This window comes from Leptodactylus fuscus, chromosome 7 (assembly GCF_031893055.1).
Source record: "Leptodactylus fuscus isolate aLepFus1 chromosome 7, aLepFus1.hap2, whole genome shotgun sequence".
Lineage (NCBI taxonomy): Eukaryota > Metazoa > Chordata > Amphibia > Anura > Leptodactylidae > Leptodactylus > Leptodactylus fuscus.
Window position 1 is genome coordinate 70,847,178 of NC_134271.1, and position 19,044 is coordinate 70,866,221.

The window sequence follows — 19,044 nt, forward strand, 5'->3', positions numbered from 1 at the left end:
TATCCCTTAGTCCATGGAAACAGACTGGAGACGAGCTCAATTCTGGTCTGTTTTGCAGGCCATGATGCCCATTAAAGTCTGTAGGTCCTTGTAAATAATAGATGGCACACGAGACCAAGAGACATTTGAAATCTATAGCAAATTTAGAAGTTGACAAACTGTTCTTACACATCCAAGTCCAATGGATGTGTGAATAACATGAAAGACTTCCCCATTAGATAAACCGAGTTTTCCAGAGGTTGGCAACCACTTTAGGCTAGGGCTATATGGCATCCTCGCTGGTAAGAGTCTCCCTGAATGATGAGTTACAACCCACCAGCAAGGCACGTCCCTATGTGACAGCTCAGGGGTTGCGGTAGAGATGTCTGCCATGTATCAATAGCCTTTTAGTTTCAGCATACATGTTGCTTGCACATAATGGCAACAGCCATTTGGATGTGTAAACTCTTAAAGGAAATTCTCCCTATAAACATAATAGGCTGCATTTCTACCAATATGTGTAGGTGACCTGTATGCAATAACCATCATCACAGGGTTTTTTCAGCTGTCATTACAGTTTTGCACATTTCTTACTCTACATTTACTTTTACTAGGGTTTCATAACTGACCAGTAATATAACCGCATTTTTATACTATGTATTATAATGTTTAAGGCTTAGTATTTGAGTGTTTTGTTTTTTTTTCTTTGTTCTGTGCAAAATGATGCACTTGGTATAAATCGTCACTAGATATTAATTGTGTACAGAAATTGAGAAAGAACCTATAAGCACAGAGGGTAGAGAACAAACCAGTGCAAAAGAACAATGGAGGAGTCATAAGGAGCATCCAGTCGGGTCTCTGCTTCTATTTTCCAGTCTGCCTTAGGAAAATGACAGCAGTATTCTGGTTGCTTTTGTGTACTCTACCATTTTCATTTGCAAGAGGTGTAATAAGAGGAATACGTACCAAGAATTGGATAATGCAGTGTAACATGTTTTCTGCTTTTGATACAGCTTTAGTTATTTCCCGTATATCATTCTGATTTGCTAAGAATTAGACTCTTATCACTCTAGTACTTTGGTCCATAAGTATACACTTGTTGCTGTATACACGTTGCATGAGTGTCACACAATTCTGCTGCAGTTGTAGCATATAGCCACAAAATATGGGATATTGTGCCAGACACTGGAATTCATTATGCCAGATTTTTGGGTTAGTCCTGTGTGAACATAGTTGTTTGGCTTTTTTTGTCAAGTCATAGTGTTCCATGGTGTGTGTATGTGTGAGGGTCCATTGTCATTGAAGTCCAATGTCTATTCTAGTTGGCTTGAATTTTAACTACAGGAGTCTACAGATTCCAGATCATTTGCACCAGTCATCTTGGTAACTTGCACACTCTTGCTGATGGCTGTAGTTGCAGAGCAGCACTAGTCCAGTCTCAAAAATCACTTCCCTACTTGTCGGTGCTAGTGTAGCAAACCTGTTCTGTTTCCTCCATCAGACCAATGACTGGATCAAGGGGGTGACAACCTCTCTTCTGACTTGGCAATGGGCTTTAAGAAGTTGTTACATCCATAACCCCCACTAGATAAAATTAATATTTTTCTCATTGTGTGTAAGTTCATAACCTGCAGGTGGCGCTGTCTTTGGAGCCTTTAATAGCTGTTGCTGAGTAAAAGCTAGTTGTGAACGAATAGATAAGTGAATTATATAAAAGCAATGTTAGTTCTTAAACGCTCTTAGTTTTCAGTATCATGACAATGTTACCAAAATTCCCCCTTGGGCTGAAACTTAGCATTGTGTGATAAGTTACTGATGCCAGGAAATAGAAGACTTTTCGGCCCTCTACCGACTGCAGTTAAGTTCCTATAAAGCCGTTCTGTTCACATCTGATACTTGGTAGCCATTACACTCTTAACTACACATCATCTCTGTATTGTAAGCTGGCCATAGACATTCCTACTGATTATAATCCATGGACAATCTCACTTGTGCAAGTACTGCCAAGGGTTCCAATGCTCTCCTCACAGAGGCATAAAGAACCCCCTCCTCCCCCAAGAGACCAATGGTGCCAGATGTGCCACTTATCTTCCTTCCCACTAGATCTGTTTACGCTTATGGGGGAGTTGGTTCTGAGACGTGTTGGCCAATTGATCTGACAGCCACCATGTGTCTATGGCCAGCTAGCCCTTCTGCCAGGATCCCGCCATTTGTCTTGTCTTTCTCATATTGGTGTCATTTTGAGAAATAACAAATAATGGTGCTCTGATAATTTCCATACTTTCGTCTTTACAGTCCAGTGAATTTTCCAGCAGAACCATGTAACACTAAAATGTATCATCTTTGCTAAGCCAAAGTTCTCCGCTCTCATAAACTGACACTTAGACCGTGTAACGGCTTCTCTTCTTTTGATACATTATATCTCAAAATGTTTGCGCTCTGCTTGCCTTAAGACACCAGACTGTCTGTCTTGTAGGTGAGGCAGATTCTGTAAGGGGCAAGGAGGTAAAAAAAAAAAAAAAAAAACCTTTAATATTTCAACTACAATGGAAGATACTGTAAAATGTTAGAATAATTTATTTTGCTTTACAAAAAAGTTTCACATATTGAATTTCATATTGTATTTTGGTAATAAACACATTTTAATTAAGTCTGTGTGTGTTTCTAAACCTCTAAGGCTTGAGTCACATCTGCTCATGGGTTTCAGTTCGGGTGGTCCACTTGGTTATCTTAGTAAACCTGTGGACCCCATAGACTATAAGGGTAAGTTCAGACGGGGTTTTTTTGATCTGAACGGTTCCGATCCAAAAACCGGGTAGCCAGTGCACTGCTTCGGCATCCAGCCACGCACTCTGCTCCAGATTAGGCCCAATGAATGGGCCCAGTCCGGAGGAGGCAGTGTCTTCAGGCTGAATCGAGAGGTGACTTGGCCTGAAGAATGAGCATCTCTTGATTTCAATGGGAGCCGTCTTTTTGGTCAGGGTTTTGATGCAAATACAGCCTCAAAACTCTGACCAAAAAACTCTGTGTAAACTTACCCTAATGGGGTCCGTGTGGTTTCCGCACAAGAAATGCAGAGAGAAAAGTGGGACCTTTCTCTCCGCATTTTTCATGTAGAGAAGGGAACGGAATTCCCGAACGCAGATGTGAACTGAGCCTAAGAATGCAAAAAAAAAAAAAAAATTCCAAACTTTGCCTGACGTACATTAAAGGGGTTGTCCCATCACAAGGATCCTATCTATACTGCTAGTTTATGTGGATTTAAGACTTTTCCTAAATACATTGCTTTATCAAAACTGCTTTGTTTGGCCGCTATCTTAATTTATACACTTCATTGTTTACACTCAGTTTCTATGGCCCTTGGGATTATCTGCTCATTTGTCAAGTGATGTAGCTGCCTGCTCTCGGGGGGGGGGGGGGGGGGGGGCGGGGCTGGGAGCAGCTCTGAGCTGTTTGTGTCTTTTAAGTAGTGGAGCTTCTCAGAGAGCTCCGGGATTTCTGAGCTCTTATCAGTCAGTTTAATTGAATTTGGTTGATAAGGGCTGAGATAGGGAGTCCATTACTTCTGTATGTAATGCAAACTGACTCAAATCCAGCTCTGCTACATCAGCTTCACACTGTGGTAATTCATTTACAACCAATCCTGTGCAAGTGAAACCCCGCCCACCTATGTGCCGAGAGAAGCAGGAAGTGAAGAGAGCACAACAGCCTGCAGGTTAGTGAACAAGCGTCATGGGGATACCCCTTTAACTTTCCTTTCTGGTGTCCATCATCTTAAATAAGCATGACATTCTGGCTTTTTGGAGAGTTTCCAACACAAAGGTGATCTTTGTTGTCAATAACAATACATCCCTATACACATTAGATGGTCAACCAGTGTCGCTGAAATCAGAGATTGACTGACATTAATTTAATGGGTATGATAAAAATAAGATTGCAAATAGACTGATAAAGTAATTATTTTCTGATCTTATCAAGGAGGGTTGAAACTGAAGAGGTTGGATTATGTCTAGTATTGTGTCCCATAGAGTGGAAGAGTAGTGCATAGGCCATAGGAAAATAGGGGAAGAGCACCCTAAATAGACCCTCCTGTATTAGTTGGAGCTAGAAGGACCTGCAAAAAGCAGTTGTTACTCTTGGGAAGATCTTCTAGCCATATATTATACACACTATGGCAACAGGTTACTTGGTCATAATGATTGACAGCTCATCGGTTCATTTCAGTTGTCTTGACTACAATACTACAAGTGTATTCAAGCCATTGAATGATTTTAGAAACCTCACCTTAAAATACTCCAGGAGATCATTTAGCTTCTCCGGTCATAGAAAATATTTCTCTATGGCACCACTATGGACCTTGGCCTAGGACTGGTACCGCAGCTCAGCACTAGACAAAGGTCATATCGGGGTATGTGGTTGAAACGGGTAGTCAAAACTAATTGGAGGGTGCACTGTCCAATTATTAGTGGTGCCCCAATGCTGCCTAGAAAAAATCCACAGCATTTCAAAGTTGGTGCATATCACAGTTGTAGAAGTGGTTCAATATCACTGGCTGTTCTGGTCAACAGACCTTTCACAACAGTATCCTGCCAATCACAAAACAAAAATATGGAATACCTGTTTGCATAAATAACTAGTAAATTTCCCATAGACTGCATTACAGTTACACTGTAGTCTATAAAGCAATGATCACAGGTTCAAGATTAGTGTTGAACGAACATGAACTACAAAGTTTGGGTCCCTGAACCTGAGCTTCAGCATTGAAGTTCAGCTCAGGCTCATCCCTAGAGCTTGTTGGTTGACTGGTGGGCAGCCAATCAACCAGCATTAAGCCTAAAGACATTCCCAGTATGGGCATAGCTGTGACTGGCCGGGCAGGACATGTGACCCCTCTGTATAAGAGACAGGGTCACAGGTTCCGTCACAATTCCAGCTAGTTAGGCTAGGTAGGGAGAGGCTGCAGCTAGAGATACAGACAGTCAAAGCTTTAGCTAAATGTAATAGTTGTCCTCTTCAGAGCAGTGCAGCGAGGTAAGGAGAGAAGCCTGGTACCGTGAGGTACAGTTAGCCTAACAATAAGAATTGCCCTTTTCAGGGCAGTGACAGTAAACTGTGTGTGTATCCATACCGTCACCTAGCGCAGTAACAATAACCGCATGTGTACCCATATCTTCTACTAACGCAGACTTTAACTCACATGGTGGATGAGTAACTGTCATCACATCTCCTGGACCTTGGCCAGAGCCTTCCCTCCATGCCTTGGAGGTGCTGACCTGCCCTGTGGCAAGTGTTCTATCAGAAATGTATGCAGCACCGCAGGGGGGTGTCATCATCGACAAAATGATCCACCTAGCCACAGCCAAAGTGGACATACTTACATTCATTAATGGATTCCACAGGATCCACTTATACCGCCAACTCTACCTCCTCTTACCACCTGTTTCAAAATTATTTTGTTTTTTAATTTTTTATTTTTTTGCTCCGATTTTGCAGCCCCTCTGCCCCTTATTATCTCCAAATCCCTTGATTTGCCTTAGCGGCTTCAGCACTTCGCTGGAAGAAACCCGGGAGGCACTTTTTTTTTTTTTTTTTAGTTTTTTTTATTGCCCAGCAGATTTCAACTTTAAACATTTTGCCTGGGCAACCCTGCTGAGGTGATTAAAACTAGGAAGCCCTTATCCAGCTTTGTGAACTGAATTAGGCTACCTTCATATCTGTGCCGGAGTTCCTGTTGCAGACTCCAACACATTCTTCTGCATGGAGGATGTTTTCCTCAACCGATTTCAGTTTCAAAACGACGGACCCTATTCTAGTCCATGGGATCCGTCAGACAAATATTAGCGCTATTTTAGTGGTCCACCTTTCCCGTTATTCTGGCCCTTATACAGACTTATTAACATAAAAAAATATATATATATAGGCTTTTAAAAATGAGAAATTGCTTCTGTGAAAAAGTTTTAACACTTTCCTGACGTTTGCCTTTATAGTACAGCGATGTCAAGCATTTTGATATATATATGATACTAGCAGAAGGACCCGACTCCGCACGGGTATATTTGTTTGTGTAGTGGCCCCATTAAGAATTGTCCAGTTTTGCACTGGTGTATTTTGTATGTCGTTTGTGTCCATAAGCGTCATGTGTATCTCCGTTTGGATATCAGTGAAAAACCTGTGATCAGTTGTTATGGATACCTGAGTAAAGCTGTGTGAATGTGACCTTGTGTAACAGTGTCATCCACAGCTCTCTGCCCCTTTAAAGTTGACATAAAACAATGAAGAAAAATGGCATAAAACTCTAATGTATGGTACTCTGCAGAGCCGCGTATCTAATCCTCTGGTGTGTGAAACTGTGTGCAGAGGCGTATATCTAATTCTCCGGTGTGTAGTATTGTGTGCAGTGACGCATATTCATTCCTCCGGCATGTGGTATTGTGTGCAGTGGCGCATACCCAATCCTTCAGCATGTGGTATTGTGTGCAGTGGTGCGTATCCAATCCTCTGCCCTTGTGGTACTGTGTGCAGACCCGCGTGTCTAATCCTCTGGCGTCTGGTATTGTGTGAAGACGCACAAATCTAATCCTCCGGCGCATGATACTGTGTGCATACGCGTGTATCTAATCCCCCGACCTTGTGGTACTGTGTGCAGACCCGCATATCTAATCCTCCAGCGTGTGGTACTGTGTGCATATGCATGTATCTAATCCTCCGGCATGTGGTACTGTGTGCAGACGCGCGTATCTGATCTTCTGGCGTGTGATACTGTGTGCTGACCTGTGTATCTAATCCTGCAGCGTGTGGTACTGTGTGAAGATGCGCGTATCTAATACTGCAGCGTGTGGAACTGTGTGCAGACGCGCGTATCTAATACTGCAGCGTGTGGAACTGTGTGCAGATGCACGAATCTAATCCTCCAGCTTGTGTACAGTGTTGGCCAAAAGTATTGGCACCCCTGCAATTCTGTCAGATAATACAAATTTACTTTCAGAAAATGATTGCAATCACAAATTCTTTGGTATTATTATCTTCATTTAATTTGTCTGCAATGGAAAACCACAAAAAGAATTGTCATAAAGCCAAATTGGATATAATTCCACACCAAACATAAAAAAGGGGGTGGATAAAAGTATTGGTACTGTTTGAAAAATCATGTGATGCTTCTCTAATTTGTGTAATTAACAGCACCTGTTACTTACCTGAGTCACCTAACAGGCGGTGGCAATAACTAAATCACACTTGCAGCCAGTTGAAATGGATTAAAGTTGACTCAACCTCTGTCCTGTGTCCTTGTGTGTGCCACATTGAGCATGGAGAAAAGAAAGAAGACCAAAGAACTGTCTGAGGACTTGAGAAGCAAAATTGTAAGCATGAGCAATCTCAAGGCTACAAGTCCATGTCCAAAGACCTGAATGTTCCTGTGTCTACCGTGCGCAGTGTCATCAAGAAGTTTAAAGCCCATGGCACTGTGGCTAACCTCCCTAGATGTGGACGGAAAAGAAAAATTGACAAGAGATTTCAACACAAGATTGTGCGGATGGTGGATAAAGAACCTCAACTAACATCCAAACAGGTTCAAGCTGCCCTGCAGTCCGAGGGTACAACAGTGTCAACCCGTACTATCCGTCAGCATCTGAATGAAAAGGGACTGTATGGTAGAATACCCAGGAAGACCCCACTTCTTACCCAGAGACATAAAAAAGCCAGGCTGGAGTTTGCCAAAACTTACCTGAGAAAGCCAAAAATGTTTTGGAAGAATGTTCTCTGGTCAGATGAGACAAAAGTAGAGCTTTTTGGGAAAAGGCATCAACATAGAGTTTACAGGGGAAAAAAAGAGACCTTCAAAGAAAAGAACACGGTCCCTACAGTCAAACATGGCGGAGGTTCCCTGATGTTTTGGGGTTGCTTTGCTGCCTCTGGCACTGGAGTGCTTGACCGTGTGCATGGCATTATGAAGTCTGAAGACTACCAACAAATTTTGCAGCATAATGTAGGGCCCAGTGTGAGAAAGCTGGGTCTCCCTCAGAGGTCGTGGGTCTTCCAGCAGGACAATGACCCAAAACACACTTCAAAAAGCACTAGAAAATGGTTTGAGAGAAAGCACTGGAGACTTCTAAAGTGGCAGCAATGAGTCCAGACCTGAATCCCATAGAACACCTGTGGAGAGATCTCACAATGGCAGTTTGGAGAAAGCCCCCTTCACATCTCAGGGACCTGGAGCAGTTTGCCAAAGAAGAATGGTCTAAAATTCCAGCAGAGCATTGTAAGAAACTCATTGATGATTACCAGAAGTGGTTGTTCGCAGTTATTTTGTCTAAAGGTTGTGCTACCAAGTATTAGGCTGAGGGGGCCAATACTTTTGTCCGGCCCATTTTTGGAGTTTTGTGTAAAATGATCAATGATTTGACTTTTTTTAAAATTCTCTTATGTGTTTTTTCATTGCAAGCAAAATAAATGAAGATATTAATACCAAAGAGTTTGTGCTTGCAATCATTTTCTGGAAGAAAATGAGTATTATCTGACAGAATTGCAGGGGTGCCAATACTTTTGGCCAACACTGTAACTGTGTGCAGTGGTGCGTATCTAATCCTCTGGCGTGTGGTACTGTGTGCAGATGCACGTATCTAATCCTCTGGTGTGTGATACTGTGTGCTGACCTGTGTATCTAATCCTCCAGCGTGTAGTACTGGGTTCTGACCTGTGTATCTAATCCCCTGATGCGTGTATCTCAGTTTGGATATCAGTGTTGTATTGTGCATGTGGAGTGACTGTGTGTATGGTAGTTGAAATATGAGTGAAAGACTTGCAGGTTTGTATTGGCTAATCGGGGAGTCAGTGTTTTGGGAATGCTGTATCTCAGCAAGGGTATGTCTGAGCGAGTTGAGGCCTGGTCTTAAACCTTCCCAGTCACCAGAAGTGTCTGTGTGCCAAATTTGGTGAAGATCGGTCCAATCGTTTGGTCGCGTATAAAGAACAGACAGACAGAAACTCATTTTTATAATATAGAGAGAAGAGATATGACAGTCGCTTGGTCATGGTGGTGCAGAAATAAGAGGTGTGAAGCTATGAACCATTATGGTCACCTGTAAGTCACTCCATCTTTTCCTGTGCTGCACTTCTTGTGTAGAGTCGGTATACACTACTATATGGTCACTGTATAGTAATAGTATTGATATATCGGGGTGGGGGTCACTTGGATGTGTTTGCCCCTCAGAGCTGACCCTCTTGCTACTTTAGCACCTCGGAAACCTTGAGAGTGCGGTACAACCTGTGTGACGACTACTGGAACCATCCGCCCTCAGGTAACAGCTATAGACCTGATGTTCTGTGCAGAGCATTCCTGTGACACGTGAAATCCTCAACTAAACATTGCGCATCAACCAAACTATCTCCACAGCGCCATAAGCTTGGTGTACTCTGGAAATGCTACTGATTGGCTGTAGGCGCTTCAAGTCTGCAGCCGTGGAGGCCTCTGGGAGTTGTAGTCGTAGGTGACATCAAGTGTCTTGTCAGAACACTAATGTAAACTACAAATTCCAGCAATTCCCGGTTTGACACGTATTCGCTTTCTCACGCTTCAACCAATGGAGACAGATAAGAGAGAGAGAACCATCGGAGCGCATCCAAGTCAGCCTGAGGGAGTAGGTGATGAGGCCTGGCGTGGTTGCCAGGGAAACCAGACGGCGCCGCCGACATCAGCTCCCATTTTTCACGGGTGGGATTTAGGCGAGCCCGCTGGCGGTAGAGGCCTCAGACGCTGTATACCAAGTGCCTGAACTGGATACATACAGGGTGCTCTGTATTTCTGGTGGGTGACTGTGAGGGCAGAGTATTTTGGTGGATGAATGGGCGCCCATTATTATTAATGACTAGTGGCCTAGTGTTACGTCTATTACAGAGATGTTATGTACTCAGTATATTCATGTATAATCTGTGCTTATATATGGTATGCAGTATCTGTCCATGTGTAGTTATGTACAGTCTATGAGCATTTGTATTATAGCTGCAACTCCTTCAGCCCCAGTGTTGTGAATCAAATTCCTATGAATAGAGCAATGCTTAAAGGGGTTGTCCAGGGAGTAATACGACTCCTTCACTCCTGTGGAGAACAGCTGGGGAGGGCACAACTCTGGTTTCATACATTGCCTAGGCATTCTATAGCAGGCCAGATTTCATACATTGCCAGTAATGTGTGTGTGTGTGTATATATATATATATATATATATATATATATATATATATATATATATATATATATATATATATATACACAGATCAGTCACCTTCATCCATTAGTGTTACCAAATACTGTGCAAAAATATACGATCTTTGGTTATATCACCTTTTGTATTACAGGTCAGAGAAATATGTGAAAGGTGCTGGCAGCACAATGACTACAGTACGACAGAGGAAGAGAATTAATGCATCTGAACCAATTCCCAACAGCAGCCATATTGCTAAAACCTCAAAGCCAAATGTGAAAGGTATACCTGATATGTGTGCATGTATGTGTAATATATATATATATATATATATATATATATACATATACATACCATAATATATATATATATTATGTGTGTGTGTTCCTGCCCTGATCCTAAGTTACCTCTTGTTACCTCTTCAGAGCTGCACTCACTATTCTTCTGGTGTGGTCACTGGGGCAGATTTAGAAAGACTGGTGTTACTCAAACCAGTCCCAGTCTCCAGAAGAGGCAGTGGGTGCATGCCTCTTTGTAAATGAGGGACGCCCCCAGCTGCACTGTGTGCCTGGGGAGAAATGTAAGCCATCTTATAGCTGGTGTACATTTCCCCTACAATTTACCCAGATTTCTGGTGTAAATGGTCATAAATCTGAAAACTGGCATACAAGACCCCATAAATCTACCCCACAGTGTACACACATTACATTACATATCCTGTATTGATCCAGAGTTACATCCTGTTTTACTCACCAGATCTGCACTTATTATTGTGCTGGTGGAGTTACTGTGTATATATTTTACACCTGTATTACACTCTAGAGCTTTGCCCTGTCACTTAATTTAAAAGGGTTATTGAGATTTCAAAAACTACAAAATCTGAAAATAATTCCACAGCAGTTTTAAATAATCACTGTTCCTTTTTGAACTTATCGCTTACCGTTATTTTACCTTTATTTTACTTGCTGCTCCTTGTATCATTATTTACATACAGTGAATCTGTGACCATAGGTCATAAATCCTCCCAGTATCCAAGGTCACGTGCTTCTTTGATGTTTCGTTTGCCGGATGCACTGCTCACAGGGAGGGGGTAATGAGCTTGCAAAGTAAATGCAGCATCTGAGATCAATCACCTAAAAGTAAATGAGATAAATGGTGTTGAATGTAAAGAGCATATATATTAGGAAATGTTTTGTATTTGTGAATCCTGTTATTTGGCCCATATTTAAAAAAAAACAAAAACTGGATAATGATGATGAATGATGAATTTTTTAAGTTTATGCCATTGATGGAAACTGAAAAGCAACACGGGACATCCTTAATAAGTGGATGAGTGATAACTGTTTTTCTAGTGCCCCTTTAGTTTGTTTTAGAGAGATTATAGTAGATTTAGACAAAGAGAATTATATGTCAGGCACAAGATGCTACTGTGCCTCATTCCACAGAACATCTTACAAATGTTGGGAGAGCTTTCTGCGTCCTCTTTCTTATTACTGTAGTTATGAGATCTGGGAATACAAGGGAGAGTAGTAACTGTGGGAGGATGTGTGTTTTAATATTATATATTAACCAATAACCAAATTTCTGTTGCAATTTTTTCCGACATGGTTAATTTGTTTTATTCTTCCCTCTTTTCATAGGCACCTCACTATGGAGTGTACTGTGCTACATTGTGGGACTGTTGCTTGCTTTGTGTCTTGGTCTACTCACTGCGTATTATGTTGCTACTCTCCATGAGAACGACTTGTGGTTTTCCAGTATTAAGGTACCATATAAGTTCAGTTCCAGGCCAATTTCTGGTCCAGGACCAGACATATTTTTAGGGTTTTTTGTATGTGCAATTTTGAGGGCTATAACATTTTTATGATTTGTGTTATTCAACTAATTTCTGTGTCCTATAGGGCTTTATTTTTATTTTTGCATGTTTTTTATTTTTTTATATATATAGCCAGGAAAATGTAAACAAAAGGGGAGGGAAAAGAACTACTAAAAAACTTTTAAAATAGTTTTTCTCTCCGTTACAGTAATTTTTATTTTGTATTGTGTCGTTGAGGGTGGGGCTAAAACCTGTAATAAGGGAGTGTTATTGGTGTATTATTTTATTCATTTTTAAAATTATTTTACTTAAAAATTTTTATTTTTTTTTTAAAAAACTTTTTTTGTTCACTTTATTTTTTTACATTGTGTCCTCGTAAGGTCATAAAAGATCTTTGAGGACATCTTTTTTTTTTTTTTTTTTTTTTTTTTTTTTTTTTTGTACGGAGGGCTAATTTCTCCTGTGACTGAGGCTGATACATTTAGTCCCAGTTGCAGGAGGAATACAGCCTCATGTCCATAACTAAAGAGCTCATCTGGGTCCTGTAGGACCCAGCAGCTTTAACAAACTATGATCCCGGCGGATCATATGTCCACTGGGGCAGAGGGGAGCCATATCATGGCAGCACCCATAGCTGTAAATACAGCACTCATTGAGTGCTGTGTACACAGCGATCAGGAAGGCAGGGACAGTAATAATCCTGACCTGCCTTCTCTAGGGGAGCTCTGGCTGTAGTGACAGCCGGCTCCCTGTTTCTGCAGCTGCACGATTTCGTGCAGCTACTTAAAACTTCAAGGTCACACTGGTACATCCTTACAGAACAAGACAGTCACGCTCCATATGTTAAAAGCCAATGGGCAGTACAGAAGTGGTTAAAGAGGACTTTTCATGTCCTCATGAATGTGTGTTTTTATATACTGCTAGAAAGTTAACGGTGTACTAAATTCTGCGCACTGCTGGATTTCCTGGTATGTGGAGATATCGGTGCCAGTAATTTGGGCACCATTATCACAGCCTATCGTCATCGCTGGGCTATGTGAGGATAGGCCATCAATGTTAGAAAGTGGATAACCCCTTCAAAGGTTTATAAGTTATTTACTGGTGCTGCTGGTTTCTGTCATTTGCAGCAGTAACTGAGTTAAGACTGATCAGACTCCTAGGAGAGGCAGTGAGAATCTTGCTCACTTTGGGTGACTGACAGCTTTCTATGTATCAATATGTACATAAACGACTTTGTGTGTGAAGGTTAATCAGGTATTACTTTACATTTTACTCCGTTGTCCTGTTCCAAATTTCAGAACTTATCTTCTATCTTTATATCATATGATGTTGTTAGAAATAGAGCATAAATCACTTTAACCCCTTAAGAACCAGGCCATTTTTTGGCTTCGCATTTTCGTTTTTCCCTCCTCACATTTCAAGAGCCATAACTTTTTCATTTTTCAGTTCACAGAGTCACATGATAGCTTATTGTTTGCGGGACAAATTGTACTTTGTAATGGCACCATTCAATATGCTGTGCAATGTACTGGGAAGCTGGAAAAAAATTCAGAATGAGGCGCAATTGGAGAAAAAATGCATTTGCGCCATTTTCTTATGGGTTTAATTTTTACAGCATTCACTGTTTGGTACAAATGACATGTTACCTGTGTTCTACGTGTCAGTACAAACGCGGTGATACCAAATTTATGTAGTATTTGAAATTTTTTGATACTTTTAAAAAAATGATAAACTTTGCAAAATAGAAAAAAAAATTTGTGTCATCATGTTCTAACACCTGTAACTTTTTCATATTTCCATGTATGGAGCTGGTTGTGGTGTCTTTTTATGCGGGACAAGATGACATTTCTATTGATACCATTTGGGGAAAGATCCGATGGTTTGATCACTTTTTATTCAATTTTTTATAGGAGGCAAAGTGTTGAAAAAAACACTTTTTGGCTGTTTTTATTTTTTTTGCCGCTACGCCGTTCGCAGTACGGGATAAATGTTTTAATATTCTAATAGTTCAGGCATTTTGGAGCGCAGGGATACCTAATATGTTTATGTTTAATGTTCTTTAATTACTTTTATAGCTGATCTAGGGAAAGGGGGGTGATTTGAACTTTTATATTTTTTTTATTTTTTTAATACTTTTAAAAACTTTTTTTTTTCTTCTGTTACATTTATGATCAGACCCCTTAGGTACCTTGAAACCTAGGGAGTCTGATCGCTCATACTATTCACTGCAATACTACAGTATTGCAGTGAATAGGAAAATCGCAGCACTTCTATTAGACGATGCCTCTGGCATCGTCTAATAGATCTAATGCAGAGACAAGCCTGGAAGCCTTCAATAGGCTTCCGGCTGTCATAGCAACCGATCACCGCCCTCTTGTGACGTTCAGGAGGGCGGCGATCGGCAAAACATGGCGGCGCCCATGCCGCCGGCGCCGTTTACACACTGCGGTCACGTTTGACCGCAGTGTGTAAAGGGTTAACAGCAGCGATCGGCTCGGGCACCGACCGCTGCTGTTAGTGGCAGGTCCTGGCTGTATGATACAGCCGGCATCTGCCGTGTATGGAGCGAGCTCAGCGTGTGAGCTCGCTCCATACATCCCCATGCGACCCATGACGTACAGTTACGTCAAGGGTCGCTAAGGGGTTAAAGGTTTGTTTTAATAAGGGTCTTCCAGTGCCCCTGCTACAGATCACAATGCTCGGTGAGCGGACATTGGCTGAATGGGGAACTATGACCGTGTATCATATATGTCCCTGGAGCTTTCTGAAAAAGAAAAAAAAAAGTTTATAGGGGTGTTTTCAGGAGAGATATTTTATGATATATCCAATGAGAATACCTCTTAAAATCAGAGTTGAATATTTAAGCAGTGGATGATAATAATAATATTAATAATAAGAATAAAACAAAACATACAGCACTGAAAGAATTTTCCAACAATTCTATCTGTTATTGACACCTTTTTATTAAAGAGCTTTGTAATATATGAACATAAACATGTTTTTTGCAACTAGTACAATTTACCATATAAGATAAACTTATCAGCCAGTAGCATCAGAAGTAACTTTAAAATAAATAAATAAATGAATGAATGAAATAAATGTTATGAAGAAAGTAATGACCCTCCTTTAGACCATTCTCTAAACCTGGCAAATAATAACAGTTTTACTTTCTACAGCTATATGTATTGTTAATTGTAAAGCAGCACTTTACTATGCAGAAAACTCTGAAAAAATATCACCTTAATAGAGGCAGCACTAGGTTAATAGCACCCTCTTGTGGTAAATTATGACATTTTTGTATATGTATTGTCTCTTTCACAAGCAAGAAAACTGTCACACTAGTGCCTTTAGGCTGAAGCCACATATAGCGTAGTCACAGCGATATCACTGCAGCGATATACAGAACCATTGTAGTAGATAGAATTTCGGATTTTAACAATTCTCATCAACACACTACTGATGGTCTGCTCGGGGACCCGAAAAACGGAAATCTAATCCACTTAAAAAGCGGAAACATGCAGACCACATAGACTATAGCGCGTTCCGCCGGGTTTCCGCCGAAAAAAAGCAGAGAGAAAAGTCCTGCTTGCATTGCAGAAGACTCTATATGGTTCTAGTTTTATGGTGGGTCAGACATTAACTTAGAAGATTGCTATCCATAGGTGGCATAAGAGAGATTGTGATATTTTTGTAAAAAAAAATACAATTTGGCAGGTTTCCCAATTTTGCTGTCAGGAACCATATGTAGTTTTATTATGTCTCTAACACTGATTCTTTTTAGCCATTTGCAGATAGAGCTGGATTTAGTGTAGTGTATGGAATACCTTGGCTTAGGTTTTACCAACTTAACCTCAATTAAGGTGGTTCTGTGGAGGATGTCACATAAAGTGCTAAAATGTTCTGATGTAGCGGATACATCCAGATGAGATCTCAAGGATTGCAGTGCTCATCCATATAGTGGTGCAGCCCCAATACTTCCTGCAGAGCACAGCCCTGAAATTCGGCACTTCATTGCAACAGCATGTCGTGTATAAGACAATGTACAGCGCTTTTGTGTTGATCTACAGTGACCAGAGTCCACTATGACTATAATCAATGACACTAAATTGATGCAATTTTTTTTTTTTTTTTTTACTGCAGATGCATCAAATGTGGATAGGTTTTAAAAAGGTGGAAAAATACAGTCCCATTTTAAGTCACGCTCTAATCCACAGCATGTTATTTCACTAATTTTCACTGTGGACTATTTTTCAATGCATAGAGTGAACTCTTTATGCAACATACGTGAACTTGCTGTAAAATCTGCTGCGGAATAGTCTGCCTTGTGTGTAGCTTTAAAATCGGAGGAATAATACGAAGATCCTTGGCCTCAATACAAAATCTGTACCGAACCTCCCAACTATAATGTGTTCTCACACCAGGTGTCCTCATATTGAGAAGAGACACTTTATGGGCTCCTTAAGGCTCCTAGACCCAGTTGCATGTGCACCCTCTCAGATTATGGCCTTGTTGCTACTGAGCTGTTACACACGTCTACTACTTCTCAATAAAATTCCTCAAGTCGTTTGTCTGTAAATCCTTGGCATTGGGTAAACATCTGTCTTTTTCTGTCTTCATAGGAAGTGGAGAGAGAAATCTCCTTCAGGACTGAGTGCGGTCTGTATTACTCCTATTACAAGCAAATGCTTTACGCCCCATCCATCACACAAGGTACAGTCATTCTGTGAATGCCACTGGAAACTAAACTAATGGGTCATGATTCTAGATTTTGCCTCACACTCCACTGAAATGCCGAGGTGCTGTACCCATCAGGAAATGTTGAATTTTAACATGTTAGGAGTTGTAATTGCACAGCTGCTGAGGTATCACAAATTGAAGACATACTAATAGGGAATTTTAGATATTGAGCCCTACTTGGGATCGTGATGACAACATGTATAAAGCTCTACGGAATATGTTGCTGCTGTATAAAGTATCTAAGTAAAATAAATAAATAAGGCTTAATCACACTACTGCAGGATCAATAATCTCATTTAGTCATTTTACAGGGGTTGTCACTCCACTAAATATTTATTCATTGCATAGAACATAAAAAAAACATTCTACTGCTGACACTTCACCTGTTCTCCTCTATTATAAACCAAGCACAAAGTATAGCACACTCCTTTACCAGTGCAGTCATCCAGTATTTATTGGGTATCATGGGAGATTATGATTGCCAGCAGCAATGCAGAGGGATAACCAATTAATGCCCGTCAGTAACTGAGGTGTTACCAGGATGGGGCACTGGCTCCTAGTATACACAGATGATAAGCTTCCATTTGGCACGTGATCTCAGCATACTAGTACAGGTTTTAAGTGCTGTGATTCCAACAACTGATCTATTTATTTATTTAGCTTACTTGTATAGCGCCTTCATATTCCGCAGAGCTTTACAATTATGGCCACTGCCCCATATAGGGCTCACAATCTACATTCCCTATCAGTGCTGGGTCGGTTGTTGCACCCCCAAAAATCAGATATGTACAGCATTTCCCTAAATTGGCCATAGAAAAGAAAAATTGCAGCCCACCCCTCTAAGATATATGTGCTATGACTTTTTTTTCTTATTTACTATTGCATACGGGGTTTTTGGTGAACATTTTTGTAATATACGTTATTAACCTGTTTTACTTCCTTTTGGTACAAAACAGGATCTAAAGTTCTTCTTTAACAAAGCATTGCCAGGGAGAATACTTACATACTTGTGTATTGCCAGTATGTACAAATATAGAAGTTACCAATAGTGGGGTCATTTTAATATAATTTGAACAGCTCAAATTTCTGGCTGTGTCTTTAACTATATATTTTTTTTAATAATAAATACAGATAGCTAGAACAGTGTTCTTGGTATGTACTAAAACCAAGAATCTCAACTACTGTCCTAGGTGGTATAAAACCAGACAGACAGCTATTTTACGTCCTCCCCCAATAACTGTTACATCTTATTGGTAACATACAATGAGTATGGATTCCCCCTAGCAATGCTTAGAGCAGTTGCTGGCGAGAATTTTCGAGCCCATCTTCTACTAAAAGGAAGCAAAATAGGTTATTATGGTAAAAATATACACCTATTCAATAGTAAATAAGAAAAAAAAAATTGTTTTTATATATACCCACATATAACCAAAAAAAAGAAAAAAAAAATAGTAACAGCCTTTCAAGCTTTTTGGATTGATTAATGGACTCCTTTAGGCTAAGGCCCCATGTAACATCAACATGTTGCATTTTTGCAGCATGTTCGTAGCAGTTTTTCTTCCCCTATTGTTTATCAGTAAAATACTAACGATTCTGCAGCTAACATTAAGGTGGTCGTCCAAGATATATCTTTTTTTCTCAAGGAGGCTGGGGAAGGAAGGGGAAAAAAAACATTGTCGCCTGCGCCCGGTGCTCCAGTGTCTCTCACTGTGGTCTGGTCCAACGACACCCTAGTGCTTCTTCCAGTGGAAGTCCTTGCCTCGTGTGACTGCTGAGGCCATCCAGCAGCCTAAGGAAAGCAACTGGGAGGTCACTGGCGTACGTCCCCTCTCCTTTCCTGAGGCTTCTCTTTGACCTCAGTGATCACATGCGGTGAGGACTTTCACTGGAACAAGAGCCCGGGAGCAGCAAGACCAAACCGCGATGGGGGACACCAAAGCACCAGGGACAGGGTTTTACTTTTGCTTTTTTTTTTTTCTATCTTTTCCGGCCTCATTGTCAAAAACTGCATATCCTGGACAACCCCTTTGACATGCTGCCAATTTAAAAAATGCAGCTTTTTTTTTTATTTTTATTTTTTGTGGATGAAAAGAAATCATTCACTTTTCTGTTATTTTAAAAGGTAACTTTTTTTTCTACTTCTTCTGTTTACATAAAGTTGGGTTTTCACCACAAGCCTGTGAGCATGTTATCTAGATTTATTCCCATAATATACACTGGTGTTGGAGTCCAGTGGTAACATTTCTAGAACCACATTCCCTAATACTGCAGAGTGATTCAATGACACTGTCAGTTAAATTGGTGTCCCTGGAATTA

The 19,044-nt window shown here is 40.7% G+C and overlaps 1 protein-coding gene across 1 annotated transcript in view; it reads left to right on the forward strand.

Moving 5' to 3' along the window:
- Positions 1-9,590: 9,590 nt before the first annotated feature.
- DPY19L3 (dpy-19 like C-mannosyltransferase 3) overlaps positions 9,591-19,044 on the forward strand; it is a 35,516-nt gene continuing 26,062 nt past the window's right edge. The window contains exons 1-4 of the mRNA XM_075282109.1: positions 9,591-9,781; positions 10,330-10,457; positions 11,816-11,940; positions 16,611-16,701. Of these exons, the coding sequence (XP_075138210.1) occupies positions 10,364-10,457; positions 11,816-11,940; positions 16,611-16,701 (310 nt within the window). The 5' untranslated portion in view covers positions 9,591-9,781; positions 10,330-10,363. The remainder of the gene's footprint in view (positions 9,782-10,329; positions 10,458-11,815; positions 11,941-16,610; positions 16,702-19,044) is intronic.